The sequence below is a fragment of the Lepisosteus platostomus genome, chromosome 2 (assembly GCF_059453375.1).
Source record: "Lepisosteus platostomus isolate fLepPlt1 chromosome 2, fLepPlt1.hap1, whole genome shotgun sequence".
NCBI classification, from domain to species: domain Eukaryota; kingdom Metazoa; phylum Chordata; class Actinopteri; order Semionotiformes; family Lepisosteidae; genus Lepisosteus; species Lepisosteus platostomus.
This window is the reverse complement of record NC_142612.1, coordinates 35,172,375-35,189,586: the sequence shown is the minus strand read 5'-3', so window position 1 is coordinate 35,189,586 and position 17,212 is coordinate 35,172,375. Positions and strand designations below refer to the sequence as shown.

Sequence of the window (17,212 nt, the reverse complement as noted above, 5' to 3'; positions counted from 1 at the left end):
ATGATTGTCTGAGATAAGTCTGAGAATGTCCTAGAGGAGCTCCCTTCTGGGCCTTGTGCTACCTGTTTTATCTGGAGGAACTACGGTCGTTCATTGGTTGAATGTTCTGCGGGCATTTGAGACACACATGGGGTTAACCTGCCCTACCAGTTCCTGATTGGCTGATCTAGGTGGAGGATGAGTAACCATGCTCTCTGACATTAGAGTTGTAGACAACCTGGGATGCGACTCTCCTAAGGAATCTCCCAGACAGTAAGGTGCCAGAGATGACCATTTATTAGATTGGCTGGTGAATCTCAGCCTTGGGAGCTGTTCCTTATCAGGAAACTCTATCAGCTAGAAAAACACCTTCAATGTGAACCAAATGGAATGGCCTCTCCGTGTCCAGCACCACCGAGATGATGGAGAGAGGGACTGGCAATGGAGTAGCAATCTTAATTCCTGTATTTTTAATAAGTCTTGCCGCTACACAGTATATCAGGTGGGTAGCTGCAGCAGCATGTGTAGGCTGTAAAGGAACGAGTAAAGGTTTATTCCATGCTGAAAAGAAAAGAAAGGAAACAATGTTTCGGCTGTTGAGCCTTTTTCGGGTGTAAGAAAGATAGGCAGTATATTAAGGCAATACAGGTCTACTAATAAGGGAATATTTATTAGTAGAATAAGGGTCTACTAATAAGGGAATAATAAGGGAACATAGAAGGCTTGCTAAGACCACGTGTTTAGCTGTGTCCCTATGTGCCCAGAACTGTGAAATTTGCAGATCAGGTCAGTTTGAGGTGTTGTTTAATGTATTGCTAAGGCACACCTAGGCACAGGGATGATCTAAGAATTCAGTTGTTGGTAAACTAGAAATAGAAAGTTTGGTGACAACCATCTCTGTTTACTAATAAACCTATTCCCTTGGAGAGCAGGTATATTTAGATGAAGACCTCTATAAAAGAAGCCCAAACAAAGTGTAGGCTAAAAGTCCGTCCAGGATGTAGACCTTTGCATATTACTACCAGGGTCAGCCACAAGTAATTATCTCATCCTCCAGAGTGGAAGAAGCAGGATATTATAAATGTGTTGCACTTCATCTTTACTATGTCAGCACCAGGATTTATGTCTGAAACATAAACTGCATTTCTTACCAAGAAAGATTCCTGAAGCATATTTAAGGCTAAATCTTTTGTTTTATTTTGTTATATTTAAGGGTTTTATTAATCATTAAGTACCTGCCTGGCACAGTTTACTGTATATCATATTACAGGGAAAGACAATAGGGAAATGGTTTAGAGAACAGACTGAGGCATTTTACAAATATTTCTGAAAAAATAAATGAATAAATTAAAGTTTATTTATATTCATTTTATGGTGTAACCAAAATGTTGCTTTGCATGTTCAGTGTATAGACATGAGGCAAATCTGTAAGAGTATTCTATAATGCTATAATGATTTTCATTCCAAATAAAGTACAGCACTCACCTGACAGACATGTTGATGTTTTAGAAAATATTCCTGTATTTTTAATAAGCCTTGCCGTTATGTCATATGTCTTTTTAGCTCCACATTTATGTTTTGCCTTCTAATCATTTCCATTCAATGGCATATGATATATGACAGTTAAGTAATACTTATGTAATTGCATGTTCAAAACACAGATGTATGAATCTTAACCAAAACTGCTTGAGTACAGTATGTACTTAGCTTCCTTGCACTGTGGATTTCAGAATAAAGTTCAAAATACTGTTGCTCAAGAGCTTGAAAAGCTTGATTCTTGACTATATCAGTGGACTATTAACTATATACAGTACACCTGAATGTCAGGTGATCATTCAAACTTTGAATACATATATTCAGTTTAAAAACATATCATTTGTAATTCAACACTATGAGACATCAGAGAAAGGGTGTGAGTACAGTTTGCAAAACATTGCTGTTTTATTTTTTTGTTGTATGTGCCTAATTAAAAACAGCTCAGCACTAGGAATCACATACACTGAGAGACTTCAGGAACAACATTTCAGATGATTTACAACATCTTCAATGTTTTGTAATATATAGTATTTAAATACAAGAATGAATGACACACAATTCATTTTTAAACATTTATATTTTGAACTGTGTAATGTGCACATAATTAAATAGACCACTGAATACAATCTGAGGTGTATTGAACTAATTGCAGAAGTTACAGAACATTGTGAAAATATATATTTTATTTAAATGTTAAATTTAATGTCATTATGTTTCAGTGTAAAAGCAATAGAAGTTTTGTTTTTTTTCAACCCCCTGTAAGCTTAGTGACAATGAAATTAACATAATACAGCATTTACAAAGCTGTAACACCTCCCAAAAAGGAATATACGAATAATTATACAAGTACTTTACTGATGTTTTTCACAATTAAATAAACAATTATCATTATTTTGATTATAACAAAGAGAAAAGTGTCTAAAGTTTAATTGTCTTCATCTAGACATTTTTGAACCTGAAACAGTGTGACCAAGGAGTTTCCCAGTACTTTCTTAGTTAAGAAACAGAAACAATCAATCTTTCAGGGTAATATAATTCCTCTTGTCAGAGCTAGAACATAACCCTGATACATAGCAAAATGCTGAGTTAGCCTAAAAGAACAGAGTGAACAGCTAATTGATTCCCAGTTGGTACTAAGAGCTTAGACCAAAGTCCAAGCTGGCAGATAAAAATAAAATATTGAACAGAAGGAAAAGAAAATGAATTCTGAAAATCACAAAGGAATTCAATGTGCGAAATGAAAAAAATGTGAATCTTTACACCTGATTATAAAAGAGATCAAGAATAGTACTGAGAAAATAAAGAATGCTTTCATGTTTTAAGGAGCCACCGAAAAGACAATTAAAAGACTGGTTGCATTTGTTTTTATCAGTCACCATTGTTTTCTGTAATCAAAGTTATCCAACTGCTTCGGGAGAGTGTCAAAACATAAACTTCACTAAAGATTTATAAAACTTTTAGTGGACCAAAAATTCAGATTCACTACAAAGATTCACTGTGGAGGGAGCTGAATCCAAAGGGTATAAATCATGATAGATCATGATTTAACTCCTGAAGAGACTCCATGGTCTTCTAAACTCCTTTCCAGCTCACATTCTCTTTTGAATAATCTATTTCCTCTACTGGATATAAATAAGTTTTCATCTTGATAATTTAATAGAACAGATGCACTTGATACATCATCATACACAAGCCAAGACACACAGTACTGTCCTGAACAGTAGCCTTCCTAGTTTCCAAAAAAAGCTTGAGAATCTTAAAAATCCCTGGCCTGGCCCACTGTGTTCCATCTTTCTCCTGTATAGGCAGAAGGGTTGTGTGTTCCAACATGATATACTGTAACCTGTGGCATTAAAATAATTTTTCTTAAGAGGACATTGCTGGACAGCGACAAGAAAACTTGTACATCTGTCTGTTGCTTTCCTTCATAAAACAGCTGTGAAACTGAACACGCTAGGACGTGTTCTAGGATAAAGTAAAAAACACAAAAACCAGACCTCACAAGACAGAGAGAAAAAAGAAATTAATATGTTCAGTTTATTAGCTTTTTACTTACTCTGTATGAACAGTTTATATACACATAAGTTGCATTTTTCCTCATTTTAACATGTTTTCAATTTTTTATTATTTTGCATTTTAGAGTAACTAAGCACTATGATCTGTAATAACCAGCCCGAAGAAGTAAAAATAATATGTTTTTATAATTTTAGGTATGTCACTTTTAATTCAAAAGGAGTTTTTTTATGTTTTGTGGTAATGTGGCCAATTCTAAATACAGGTGTCAGTCACGAAACCTAAAATCACAGATGGATTGAACTTATTTCTTTGAGTCTTGACTGGGTCCTTTATAGACACTGTGTGGAATTAATGACTAACTAATGGTACACAGTCAGGCCACAGAGAAAGAATGAGGACATGAAATTGAATAATGGGAATTTCTGTTCTACATCAAAGCTTTCACAGCTAACTCCTATATTTCTAAAGAAAAAAATAACTATGGGCTTTTTTCCTCCAAACTTATTTCTGATATAGAATATATCCAAAGATTTATACAGCAACAGATGTGAATACTGTGCAGAAAAGTTTATACGAAAGAGTAATCAGAGAACCATATAGCAGTGGAGAAAACAAATAATGACTATAATCAAATTATGACTAAAACTAATGTTTTAATCACCCAAATTTAATGTAATTTGGAATATCATGGATACTTGTTGAATCACTTAATACTACAAACTTGCGAGGGAGAGTCTTGTTGTCAATTAGCTATGAGTTCAAAGTGTGAGATGAAATTGAATATTTTCATTTGTTTGTGCTACAGTACAATCCTTGGAGACCTAGCTCAGTTGATCGGTCACACAGGATGTCTCAGGACACTCATCTAGTCCATCCTGGGCTCCTTCTTGTGTTGGGGTTTGTGGGACAAAATTTCAATAGTCTCATAAAAAAGGGAAAAAAATAAACATGAGTCCTATGATGTTACGTCTATGATGGCTAGACTGCATTGAGTTTGTCTTATTAAAAAGAAACCAGACATTGAAACAAACCAGCAACAATGTCCATGTCAATCAGGCCTGCAAATTGCCTGTGCTCTCCCAGTAAAGTGCAACCATACCAGAGTCTAGTGTGAGAGTGCAGAAGAAGGTGGGTAGTGGTGCAGGCTGGCTATCGTCATGTAATGTTGACCTCCAATACATGGTCATCCTTGCTAGGCATCACCAGGACCTGCTGCCCAGAGCTGCTGTTGAACACCTGACCGGAACTGAAGGGCTCCAGGCGTGGAATGGGCAGCCCCTTGTGCTCGTTACCTATAGAGTGAGCGCTGGTGCGGCTCCGGATACTGCTGTTGTCCCCCTGCTCTTCCAGGGACTTGTCAATAGACAGGTTGTCATTTTCAATCCAGCTGTCTGCAACAAAACAGGGTAGAGCTGACAATGGGACACATACAGAAGAAATATTTACCACCAGTTCTTGTGTGATTTTTGCATCGACTCTGAGCAGCAAAAATAGGAGAAAGTGTTGGTGCCCTGAATCTGAAACAATGCAGAATGAAACAATTACCAGTGAGTACAATAGGTTGTTACACTATATTATTTGACATTGATATCTGTTTCACATTTCTGTTCTATGTGTATCAAATAGCATGTGGTAAAGTTATTAAAGGTGAAAATGAATATACGCTGATAAACCCCAGACTATACCAAGCCTTTGAAAGGATTACAGTATGAATTATTATTTGTGTTAAGAAAATCTTTTTCCACCCATTGTTTTTTTGCATCAAAAGGTCCAATATGATTAAAGAAACACGTAAATAAATGCCTGCATGTGTCTTCCCATACTGTTGCACACACCTACTGTATAACTTACCTAATTATATCTAACTATACCAGCCATAATATTCATGACATTTCTTTCTCTTAAAGTAATTGGAGTTCAGTTTCATAATCAGCTATGCAGGAGGTCGGGAGTCACTTCTGAAGGTAATAGGTATTTAGAATGAGCTCAGAGAGTCCTAAGAGGGACACAAGATTTACAGGAAAGTTCAAATAAGCTTTCCTGTACTAAATTTATAACAACACTAAAATAAAGTCTTATTAGCTACAATTTAACTTTTCAGCTGATTTCAGCTTTTGGTGGTTTATTTTTTCCAAGACTAATTCCACACAATAGAAAGCAACTTGTAAAACGTAGAAAATTCACTTTAGCCACAGTTCCTGATGTGCTGTAATGCCATTTGGGTACAAAAATAATAATTTGTGATAAATGTGAAAATATTTTGAAAACTAAAACACAAAACCACATACATTTCCATAATGAACAAAATACAGGCATGGTTGTTATTTTATTAATACAGATTAATATATACTTCTCTGCTAAGATCTTTCATTTTGTTATAGAATTATTACATTTTTCAGTAAATACAAATATAAGTACAAAGTCTAGAAAACACAAGAATAGTTCAAGAGGAATGGATGACCATTTGGCTTATCTAGTCTGTTTGGCACGTAGGAGCTATGGTGTCTTTCAAAATTATTTAAACATTATTAAGTGAAAACTCATTTTTGTTTAAAATCAAGCAACTTGTATCTGTGATCACAATATTATTAGAAATTCAATATAATATGGCTAATTTTCAGGTAATTCAATGCATAGATCTGAATACAAAAAAACTTCTGTTTCGGTTTTCAACAGTGATTTAATGTGACTATTAATATTGGAATACATTCAATTTAAGTACATTTCAAAATGTCAAAGTCAATATTTGGTTGTATATCCCTTTGAGGAAATAACTGCATGATGTCTGCATCCACTCAGTTCACCAGAGCATTGGAGATGTTGATGCAGACATCATGCAGTTATTTCCTCAAAGGGATTTCCCTTGATGCACCCACATTGACTTTTTTTTATTGCTGGGGAGTTTTTTCAGTTTGTAAGTGCCAAAACATATGGAAGCATTTGCTTGTACATAAGCAGACAAATGATTCTGTAAATCTCAGTATTTATTCTATTGCTCACATCATCATTTAAATGATGATTTGCTAAGATTTAGCTAGGTGAATGCATCTGACGTCTCACTATCACATGTTGAGGTATCAAGGATATGTTCAATAACAGCAATGCTGCACTTACCTGTGTCAGGCTGGATGGAGTGTGCAGCATGGTGAGGCAGATATTTGAAGACCCTGATGCTGGGGAATGGGAGGTTTCCGGCAAAAAGAGGCATTACCTCCATTTGGACTTTGTGAATTGCAGAGGCCATCACTGGCATGGAGATCACCCCTGAGCTCTTTCCACACACCGCCCAGTTACTACTGTTGTCTGCCACTGGAAGCAGAAAAGCAATGCAATTTCAGAACAACAGAACAAGACCAAAGTCAGCTGTTCTCAGACAATAATTTGTAATTTCATTATTATGGAACAAGTAAAGGTTTATTCCATGCTGAAAAGAGAAGAAAAACAATGCTTCGGCTGTGGAAACTTCTTTGGGTCAAGCCTTTCTTTTGTGACTTTACATCCCAATGCTCATTAACTAGCATTCAACATGACTTGAAAGCCTTTATTTTGTTCTCTTTTCAGAATGGAATAAACCTTTACTTATTTTTTTGCAGCCTACGCATGCTGAAGCAGCTACCTACCTGAACTATTTCATTATTATGTTCATGCTTATTTTTTCTTAAATTTTGTCAATGATAATTATTATGTCACATTCACTAAACTCTATGCGACACTTCTTATTCTTACTTCCTCACACCTGCAGAAGACTCACATCTGAAGATGGCTCCACAGCTGAAATTTGTCAAAAATAAATGCAGAAAATGCCTCCAATTTTGTTTTAGTCATCATGTAGTTTCACAAAGACTCAAAATTAGAGAAACATGGTCAAAATAAAGCATGAGCAAAAAACACACACATTTTTTCCAAAATATTAATGCATTCAAATTTAAGGAGAGCAAACATTTATTGGAAATCAGTTAAAAGTTTTCTTCTCACTATTATACTATTTACATCACCATGCTCATTATCTAGCATTTAACGTGACCTGAAAACCTTTGATATTTTACTGTCACTGAAAATACAAAGGATGTTGTCTCACCCTCTCCCAGTGATTTTAGAGAAACAAAACAACAACTCCCTGAATCTCAATTTTTTGTTTTACCGCTTTGTAAAATTCACTTTTCCATTTCAGATACAACAAAATTGAGGCTCGACTAGACTTCAGCTCTAAAAATACCCAGAGCATCTACAGTTAAAATGTTGACCACCACATTTATGATTCATTAAAGATTTTTTTAAAATGCCAACATGTTAAAATATTAATTTTCTATTGCAAGTGTGAAAACTATACCAAGTGGTTTATATTTACTCTAGAATTCGTATTTATGTTGCTATGATATTACAACCTAATTAAACTTTATTAAGCCTTGGCTGGGAACTGATATACTGTATATATATACACACATTGGGCAATCTATCATATATAATCTGACAAGAAATAGCTTGACTAAATGAGACTGTGTCCTTTGTTTAGTTACAAATTTTGTACTGAGATACACATACGCTACACAGATCTGTGCAGCTCAGATTGATCATGCATTAAAAGTTGGTAAAGGCACTTGGGAGTAGTCAAACCAAATTCTTGCTGGTTACTCTTTCACAATACTCCTTGAAATGTAACCTGATCCAACAAGAGATGAACAAAACAAAACCATTTTACATATAATCCACCATTATTCAGCCTTACATCACAGGCAAAAATTCCTGTTTGTTCCCCTAGTATTTTACAATTATATAACTTTTTAACAAAACTATATACATTCAGAAGAAGGAAGATGTATACATTTATGAATATGAAAAGGGAGGAGACTATATAAATGTATCTTATTAAATTTCAATTATTTTGTATCTCAACAAAATCTGACCTTAAAGGTTTAATGTACTAAACCCATCTAGACCAATATTTTATCATTTGCAATTTTAGTGAAAATGTTATTTTTTCCATTATATATATTTCTTTTATTAATCATTTTATCCAATCATTAATTGTTGACAGATTTGTGAGAAGCCACTTTCTTGTTATAGCTTTCTTCCCTGCTGATATAAGGATTCCAAACAAATATTCTAAAGTTCCCCTGCAATCAAAAACCAATTTACCAAAATATAAATCCTCAAATGTAAAGGGTACATTCCTTTAAAATATAGTTTCTAGGGCCTCATGTAATTCCTTCCAGAAAAGCCTTATTTTAGGGCAGTTCCAGAATATATGCCAATGATTACCTTGGTTTCGGCACTGTTTCCAACACTTAGGGTTTTCCTCAGTATGGTGCGCCTTCTGACTCGGAGTAATGAAAAATCGAGCAATGTTTTTCCAGCAAAACTCTCTCCATAAATGCGAGTTAGTACATCTTCATTGAAATTCACATATTTTAAGCCACTCTTCATTCAAAATTCTAACTTCATTTTCTTTCACCAATTAATCTTTTATATACTCTGTAGAATATGATTTCTTTTCCATAAAACTTTTATATAATCTAGATATAATACCTTTACCTAATTCTGATTTGTAGGCTTCTGTAACTATTTTCACTACCCCATCATTCACAATATCTAAATCTCCCCTTATAATCTCCTTAATAAAATAGTGGCGCATTTGAAGATATCTATAAAAATCTGAATTCTCCAAATTGTATTTCTCCTTCAAATACTGAAAACTTTGTAACTGATTCTTATCCATTATATTACAAAATGCAGTTATTCCTTTTATGATCCAAATTTTAAACCTATTATCCAATTTATTTGGTTTAAACTCTGTATCATAGGCGCACCATCTTAGTATCTGTACTGCCTCACCTAAATTATACTCTTTTGTGATCGTATTCCATGTCCTTAGTTGAAATTTTATCCATGGATTGAATATTTTTTTCAGTAATTTTGTCCAAATTCCTATTATCTAATAATGCCTGAATTGGGGAGCTATTTTCAAGGGATAATTCAATATCTTTCCATCTGGCTTGATATTCTTGATAACAGGAATTAATGAGAGGTTTAACTTGAGATGCAAAATAATAACCTTTCAAATTTGGTAAAGCCATACCCCCTTTATCTATTGAAAGTTAAGAAAAGTGTTTTGCAGAGACTTCAACAGGGAGAGCTTGAAATAGGAAGAGTAATCGAGGCAGTAGATTCATTTTTACAGATTCAATTCTAGAACTGAAACTCATAAAGGGTATTAGGTTCCATTACAATATATCTGCTTTAATTTTAGTTATAAGGGTTCCATAATTAATTGTTGCTAATACAGAAATATCTTTTGGTAAAAAGACTCCTAGATATCTCATTGAACTTTGGTCCCACTTAAGGTGGTATTTGCTTTTTAGTAAATCGGGAGGGTTGTAATTAAAAGTTAAAATTTGTGTTTTTTGAACATTTAACTTATAGCCTGCCAGCAGGCCAAAGCTACCTAAGAGTTTCATTACTTCTAGAAATGAACTAGTGGGATCTTGTGCTCATTCCCTTGTATAGAAATACCTTTTATTTTGCTATTTTGTCGTATCCACTGAGCTAGTGGCTCTATATATAGAGCAAAAAGCAATGGAGATAAAGGGCAGCCTTGTCTAGTCCCTCGTTCTAAAGTTATTCTATCAGATAAATAACCACTTATTTTAATTCGTGCTGTTGGTCTATCATATAAAGTCTGAATACCTTTGATAATATTTTCACAAAAACTAAACCTACCTAAAACCCAATAGAGGTATTTCAAATTAACAGAGTCAATGTTAATGCTTTCTCAGCATCTAGGCTCATCAAAGAGGCTTCTAAATTATATTGCTGAATATGGTTCATGATATGCAATGTGCGTCGAATGTTATTATGGGTTAGTCTATGTTGAATAAACCCTGTTTGATCATAGTGTATCAAATGAGGGAGAATCTTTTCAATTATTTTAGCCAGTATTGCTGTATACATTTTATTATCCATATTAAGTACTGAGATTGGTTTTAACAATCCACAATCTAATCTATCTTTCCCCTCCTTAGGGATAACTGAGATGATAGCCTCTCTCCATGATGGGAGCATTTTTCCATCAATTAATGCCGAGTTACAAGCAGAAAAAAGATTTGGTATTAGTTCTGCTCGGAAGGTTTTATACCATTCCGAATTAAAACCATCAGTTCCAGTTGATTTATTAGCTCTGAGGCTCGTAATCACTGAATTCAATTCTTCTGGTGTTATTGTCGTTTTTAATATATTATTTTGATCTTTACCAAGAGTTGGTAAACTGAGAGATTCCAGAAAAGTATCCATCTTTTCTTCACTTTCTGAATGGGGTTGTATATTTAATTTTCTGTAATAATTTGTAAAAGTGTTTTGGATTTCTTCCCATTTAAATAATACACCATTACAGTTCTGGTCCTTTATTTCATATATTGTATTATCGGTCTGTTGTTTTTTTAATTTTCTTGCCAACAGCTTTAGTGATTTTGACCCTGATTCGTAATATTTTTGTCTAGTAAATATATATTTATTTTCATTTTCCTGTGTATATCTATTTTGTTTCTAAGCATCTTTATTTCTTGCTTGATTTTTGAATCCTATTTTTCTTGATGTTTTTTCTCCAACTCTTTTAACTTTATATTCAGATTAGATAATTGTAATTGCTTTACCTTCTTCTTATGACTGCTCAGAGCAATAATTTCCCCCCTTATAACTGCCTTTAATGTGCCCCATATCATCTCTGGTCCCACTTCCCCATTATCATTTTCCTCCAAAAATATTTTTATTCTCAAATGTGTAAAAAATATTTTTATTTCTGTGCTTTACATTGTGGATCATTCAACAGACTTAAATTCATCCTCCATGTTGTATCTCCCCGATTATTACTTAATCGTATAGACAATGACAAAGGAGCGTGGTCTGAAAGATCAATTCTACCAATATCGCAATGTTGAATCCTTTGTCTATCTTTCTTGTGTATAAAAAAATAATCAATCCTTGAATATACGGAATGAGGGACGGAATAGTGAGTGTAATCCTGCCCACTTGGATAGAAATCTCTCCAAAGATCTATTATTCCCATTTCCCCCATCAGTACATTAATCTTTTTATACAGTGACTTATCTCTCTGAGAAGATATATTTGTGGAATCAAGCCTGGGGTTAAGACGCACATTCCAATCACCTCCACATATCAGTATCCCTTGTGCATTAACCATCAAATCGACCATTTTTAAAATTAAATTAAAATTAAAATCACTACCAGGTGGAGCATATACATTAAGTAATGTTAGTAATTCCCCTTCCATTTTTCCCCAATACTAATACATACTGTATCTCCTCTCCTTATCTTTAACTTCTGTAAGCAACTCAAATTGAACCTTTTGAGATATCAGTATAGCTACTCCTCTCCTATGGCCAGATTTATATGAGGAGAAATAAGAGTTTTGAGAAACCCATTCTCCTTAATTTCTCATGATCCAATACATTTAAATGTGTTTCTTGTAAAAAAGCAATATGAGCCCCTTCTTTCTTCATTTTAGACAAAAGCTTACTTCTCTTAATAGGGTTAAGTACTCCATTAACATTAAATGTAACTATTTGAAGGTCTTGCTTGGACATATTTTATGTAAATGGTAGAACTTTCAAACTATCTCCCATAAGACATATGTTTCATATTGTTAAACATCCTCCGTATATTATTATTAAACATAATCATATACAGATTAATGTTTGCTTTCACTGTATATGTGGATTCAGAGACTGGGGGTCACTCACCTTCGTACATCACCTTGGTGGTGCATAGCACATCTGATTCTGTCAGACCTTCATCACTGTTCTGCTCTATTAAGTCAGAGAGCCGTGTGAGGGACACATTAAGGGAACACAGAGAACCAGTGCGGCAGTGCTGCACCCCTAGAGCTGGAACGATCTGAGCCTTTACACTGTAGAGCGTCTGTCAGAAGAAAGCATGCAGAAGGCACATATCACTATTTGGGATTAATTATTATAGTATGGACCTGGATATATCCTGTAAATCTAGAAAAGATTAATCAAAGCAAATTATCAAACTAGTATCTCTGTGTTGTCTCTCAATCATGCAAAATATAGTCCTAAAGCCTAAAAGTCATCTTAAAATTAGGCTGATCGGATCACCCTTTGGATGAAAAAGAACTGTATGGCAGTTTTTAGCATATTATAATGAAAAAAGGAAACTTAAAAAAAATTGGAAATAACCAAACAATCCTTTGTTTTAGCCTTTGGGTGAAACCCACGAAAATATCTTAGAAAGTTTTCTGTTTCATATTTCCAAAATTATGTATTTGCCGATAAGAACCTTTATTGACAGCACAGACCTTGTAAAAGGTTTACATGCAAGATTCATGTAATAAGTTATGCATGTTATTACAGCTTTAGTTATTTTATTATGTATTGAGTGACAGTATTTTAACACTGTACCAAATCTTTTCAAGAGTTTCTCACACCTTAATGAAAAGCTGGAAGGGTAAGCAGAGGACTCAAATCTTGGTTGCGAGTCCAAAGCCAAGCACATTATCCCATGTCATGTCAAAATGACTAACTGCAACTCATTCAATTTTTTAAGTATGGAGAGTGCCAGCAGCCATTCAGGTATGCATGTTACATGACAGCTGAAAACCAGAAACCAGCAGGTCAGGTCCAGGCCGGAGGCAGATGTCACTCACAGATATATTATCCAGCTGAAACTCATACGAGTATGGTTGAAAGGAAGGTTCTTCCTCAGTCATGGGTGAGAAGCTGATGGTGAAAACACACTGCAGACAAGAAGGTGGTTCTGTGGTCCACTTTACCTCCCACAAGCAGAACACAGACTGCTTACTGTATACATTCTAGAGAAAAATGAAATAATTACCTATTATACCCACTGAAATAATTTTAACATTTTAACAACTGTGGAAACCAACAGAAATAAGATCTAATGGTTCTTGCCAGGTTTCTGCTGGGCAGAGTCAAGACACATTTGAAGACAGAAAGCTGCCATTGTGTGATGTACCCAAATGAGGACTTGTTGACAACTACGTGGGCTGAATTGTCCAATGTTGTGTTATAACTATTTGCATAAAATATTTTGCTTTTTAATTCTAAGATTTTTTAAATCTAGGTGATGGTTGAAGACAATGCTTTGACCAAAAGAAAAATGAAACAAATGGTCTGTTAATTAAGTGCTAACACAGAAATTTACTACCACATTAGCAGGCATTTATGATGTCACTGGATCACAGAACATCAGTGGATATACTACAGTAGGTACAGAAAGTCACCACCCCCTTTTTAAAATGTCTACCTTTTGTTGCACTAAAGCATAAAAAGAAGACTTTTTCCAGTTTTATTTACAAATTATAACTTGCAACATCCAAGTAAAAAAAGAAAGCAAAAAGTAGAATAACTGGGTTGGATAAGAGAACACCCTCGAGTTAATTCAAGCACCTTTTGCTTGAATTACAGCCTTGAGTCTGTTTGGATACATTCTACCAACTTTGCACACCTAGAGGGAGGATTATTTGCCCATTCCTCCTTACAGAATTGTTAAAGCTCTGTCAAACTGTGTGGTGATTGTTGATGGACTGCCCTCTTCAAGTAATTCCAAAGATTTTTGATGGCATTTACGTCGGGGCTCCGACTAGGCCACTCGAGGACATTCACCTTCCTGTCTTTCAGCCACTGTAAGGTTGCTTTGGTGGTATGCTTTGGGTCATTGTCATGTTGAAAGGTGAACCATCTTCCCATTTTCAACTTCCTGGCTGAGGGCTGGAGGTTTTCTTCAAGAATGTGCCTGTATTTTGCACCATCCATCTTCCCTTCTATCCTGACAAGTGCCCCAGTCCCAGCTGAAGAGAAACACCCCCACAACAGGATGCTGCCACCACCGTGCTTTACTGTAGGATTGGTGTTCTTTAGATGGTAAAATGGTAAATAATCCAATCCATTTGAATTGGCTTCATTACTCTGCTCTCCTCCCCATTAATAGCTGATGTGTGGTGAGTTGGATGCTGCACATTGGTGGTGTTGGAGGGGAGTCCCCATTACCTGTAAAGCGCTTTGAGTGGAGTGTCCAGAAAAGTGCTATATAAGTGTAAGCAATTATTATAATTATAATTAATATTATTAAGGTTGCCATTGGCCTCTTGGTAGCCTCTCTGATCAGTCTCCTTCTTGCTCAGTCATCCAGTTTGGAGGGACGGACGGATCTAGGCAAGGTCTGGGTGGTGCCATACGCCTTGCACTTCCTAATGATGCCCTTGACTGTGCTCCATGGGATACTTAAAGCTTTTGAAATGTTTTAATACCCATCTCCTGACTTGTTCTTCTAAACTCCCATAGTGGACTCTTTGCTTTAAAAAGCAGTAGAATCCTCTAAAAACAACTGCTTTTATTCTGGACAAATCATATCATAAAATATATATTAATCATTCTAAAAGTATGCTTTTGTTTACTCCGATATCGAGCGTATTCACAGAAAAGCTTAAAACTATCACTTTTCTCACAAAGTACTGTATACTGTATAAATGTACAGTGACATGGTCAGAAGGAGCAGGGAACACGTAAAAAATGTTTCCGAAATAACCACATGTAAGACTGATGCTTAAAATGTTTAGGGAGAAATGGAATACTGGTGTGTATTTTTTCTTTAAAATAGCAAGACTAGCCATATACAGTACAGTTTACATACAGTAATATGTTTATGTTCCTAAATTAATATATTTTATGAGCATGTGAAAGGCATGGTGAATTGGAGATTCTCAAGAATTACTTTGTATGATTGGAAACAAATGCGTGATTGGATCATCTAAATGCTGTGGTGTTACTTTTTGTCAATGAAACAAAGTCTTTTCGTTTACAAAGGCGGTCAATGAAAAAATAAAGTATTTTCATTTACAAAGACAGTTACAAAGAATGTGGACCAGAGTAATACTTTGAGTTTACAGTCTCTCCAAGGTCATTCATTATTAATACTATTAGTAATATCTCTGGTAAAGACTTTGATGGCGACAGCTCAAACGCTGTACATGAGAGGTTGAGCTTTATTAGCTCCACCTGGCAATAATTACGGATACTATTATCTTACTTGCGGTATTATTCAGTATTATATGGTATTATACGGTAACCCTTGTTATACCGCGACATGCCCAACACGTTTTAACGGGTATAACACGCTCATTTTGAATGGCTGCATTTGTATATTGTTGTTGTTCGATCTTACTGTTTGATTCCTAGTAGCCGTTAGACACTTTCTGAAATTACTACCCCAATTATGTTAGTAAATTTAAATCATCACATGACTACAGTACTGTCTTTGTGAACAATACAGAATACATGTACAGGATAAAAACTTCTTAACTGCAAGTTTTATTAGGAGTGTTAAAATGAAATTCTTATTTTAAGAAAATGTTTTGCTAAATATGAGCATTGGTTAAGTAGTTATTGAGGTCTGTGTATATCTTGTCTTCAAGTGTGTTTCTCTTCTGCAAAAATAATTCCATATTCTAATGTTGCTGAAATGCAAATCTAAAATGCAATCTCCATTTCATGAAATGTGTCATTTAATAAAGATGTCTTCCATCCTTGGAAAACACTGATTTACCTGTTGTGGTTTTATATTCACAGGCACCAGCTCCAGTGTTGTGTTCTTCTGTTTTTCTGTCAGACAGTGGTTTAACAAACAGAAGTTCATGTCTGACATGTTTTGCATACACACCTGGATGTATTTCCTAGAAAAAAAGGGAAAAACAAGTGAAGGGTCAAAGAGCTGTTGCATTAGTGGAGTTTATACATGTTACAATACAGAGCCATAGATGAAGATGCAAACATCCATGAGAGTAAAAAATGACAGATCGGGATCTCCATAAATAAAGATATTTCACTCTGTTTAAAATAAAATATCTGGGTCAAAACCAGGAGTGTCAAATATACATGCATTGTCCAGGTACAGCTCGCCACTTGTCTAGGTCCTGAGGTAATTGCTGTCTTAGTCATCAGGACAGATTCAGTTATAATAATAATAATAATTAATAATAATAATTGCTTACACTTATATAGCGCTTTTCTGGACACTCCACTCAAAGCGCTTTACAGGTAATGGGGACTCCCCTCCACCACCACCAATGTGCAGCATCCACCTGGATGATGCGACGGCAGCCATAGTGCGCCAGAACGCTCACCACACATCAGCTATCAGTGGGGAGGAGAGCAGAGTAATGTAGCCAATTCATAGAGGGGGATTATTAGGAGGCCATGATTAGTAAGGGCCAATTGGAAATTTGGCCAGGACACCGGGGTTACACCCCTACTCTTTTCGAGAAGCGCCCTGGGATTTTTAATGACCACAGAGAGTCAGGACCTCGGTTTTACGTCTCATCCGAAGGACGGCGCCTGTTTACAGTATAGTGTCCCCGTCACTATACTGGGGCATTAGGACCCACATGGACCGCAGGGTGAGCGCCCCCTGCTGGCCCCACTAACACCTCTTCCAGCAGCAACCTTAGTTTTTCCCAGGTTTTCCCAGTTCACGTCTTGTCAAACCCTGCATAGCCCACACACAAAGCAGGAACATTCAGTGATATTACTGTAACAGTTTCACCTAAACCAAGCTCACTGTGGTTCTCTACCTACTGTATATTCAAACCAGCACATACACTTCCTCCTCAAAATATATGGGCAACATCACC

At 35.5% G+C, this 17,212-nt stretch overlaps 1 protein-coding gene across 2 annotated transcripts in view; it reads right to left on the bottom strand.

Moving 5' to 3' along the window:
• Positions 1 to 3,527: 3,527 nt before the first annotated feature.
• trappc10 (trafficking protein particle complex subunit 10) overlaps positions 3,528 to 17,212 on the bottom strand; it is a 96,377-nt gene continuing 82,692 nt past the window's right edge. For both annotated transcript variants that reach the window (XM_088607185.1, XM_088607186.1), the window contains 5 exons: positions 16,129 to 16,255; positions 13,211 to 13,375; positions 12,285 to 12,462; positions 6,646 to 6,840; positions 3,528 to 4,922 (listed from right to left, as the gene is read on the bottom strand). In XM_088607185.1, the coding sequence (XP_088463311.1) occupies positions 4,687 to 4,922; positions 6,646 to 6,840; positions 12,285 to 12,462; positions 13,211 to 13,375; positions 16,129 to 16,255 (901 nt within the window). In that variant the 3' untranslated portion in view covers positions 3,528 to 4,686. The remainder of the gene's footprint in view (positions 4,923 to 6,645; positions 6,841 to 12,284; positions 12,463 to 13,210; positions 13,376 to 16,128; positions 16,256 to 17,212) is intronic.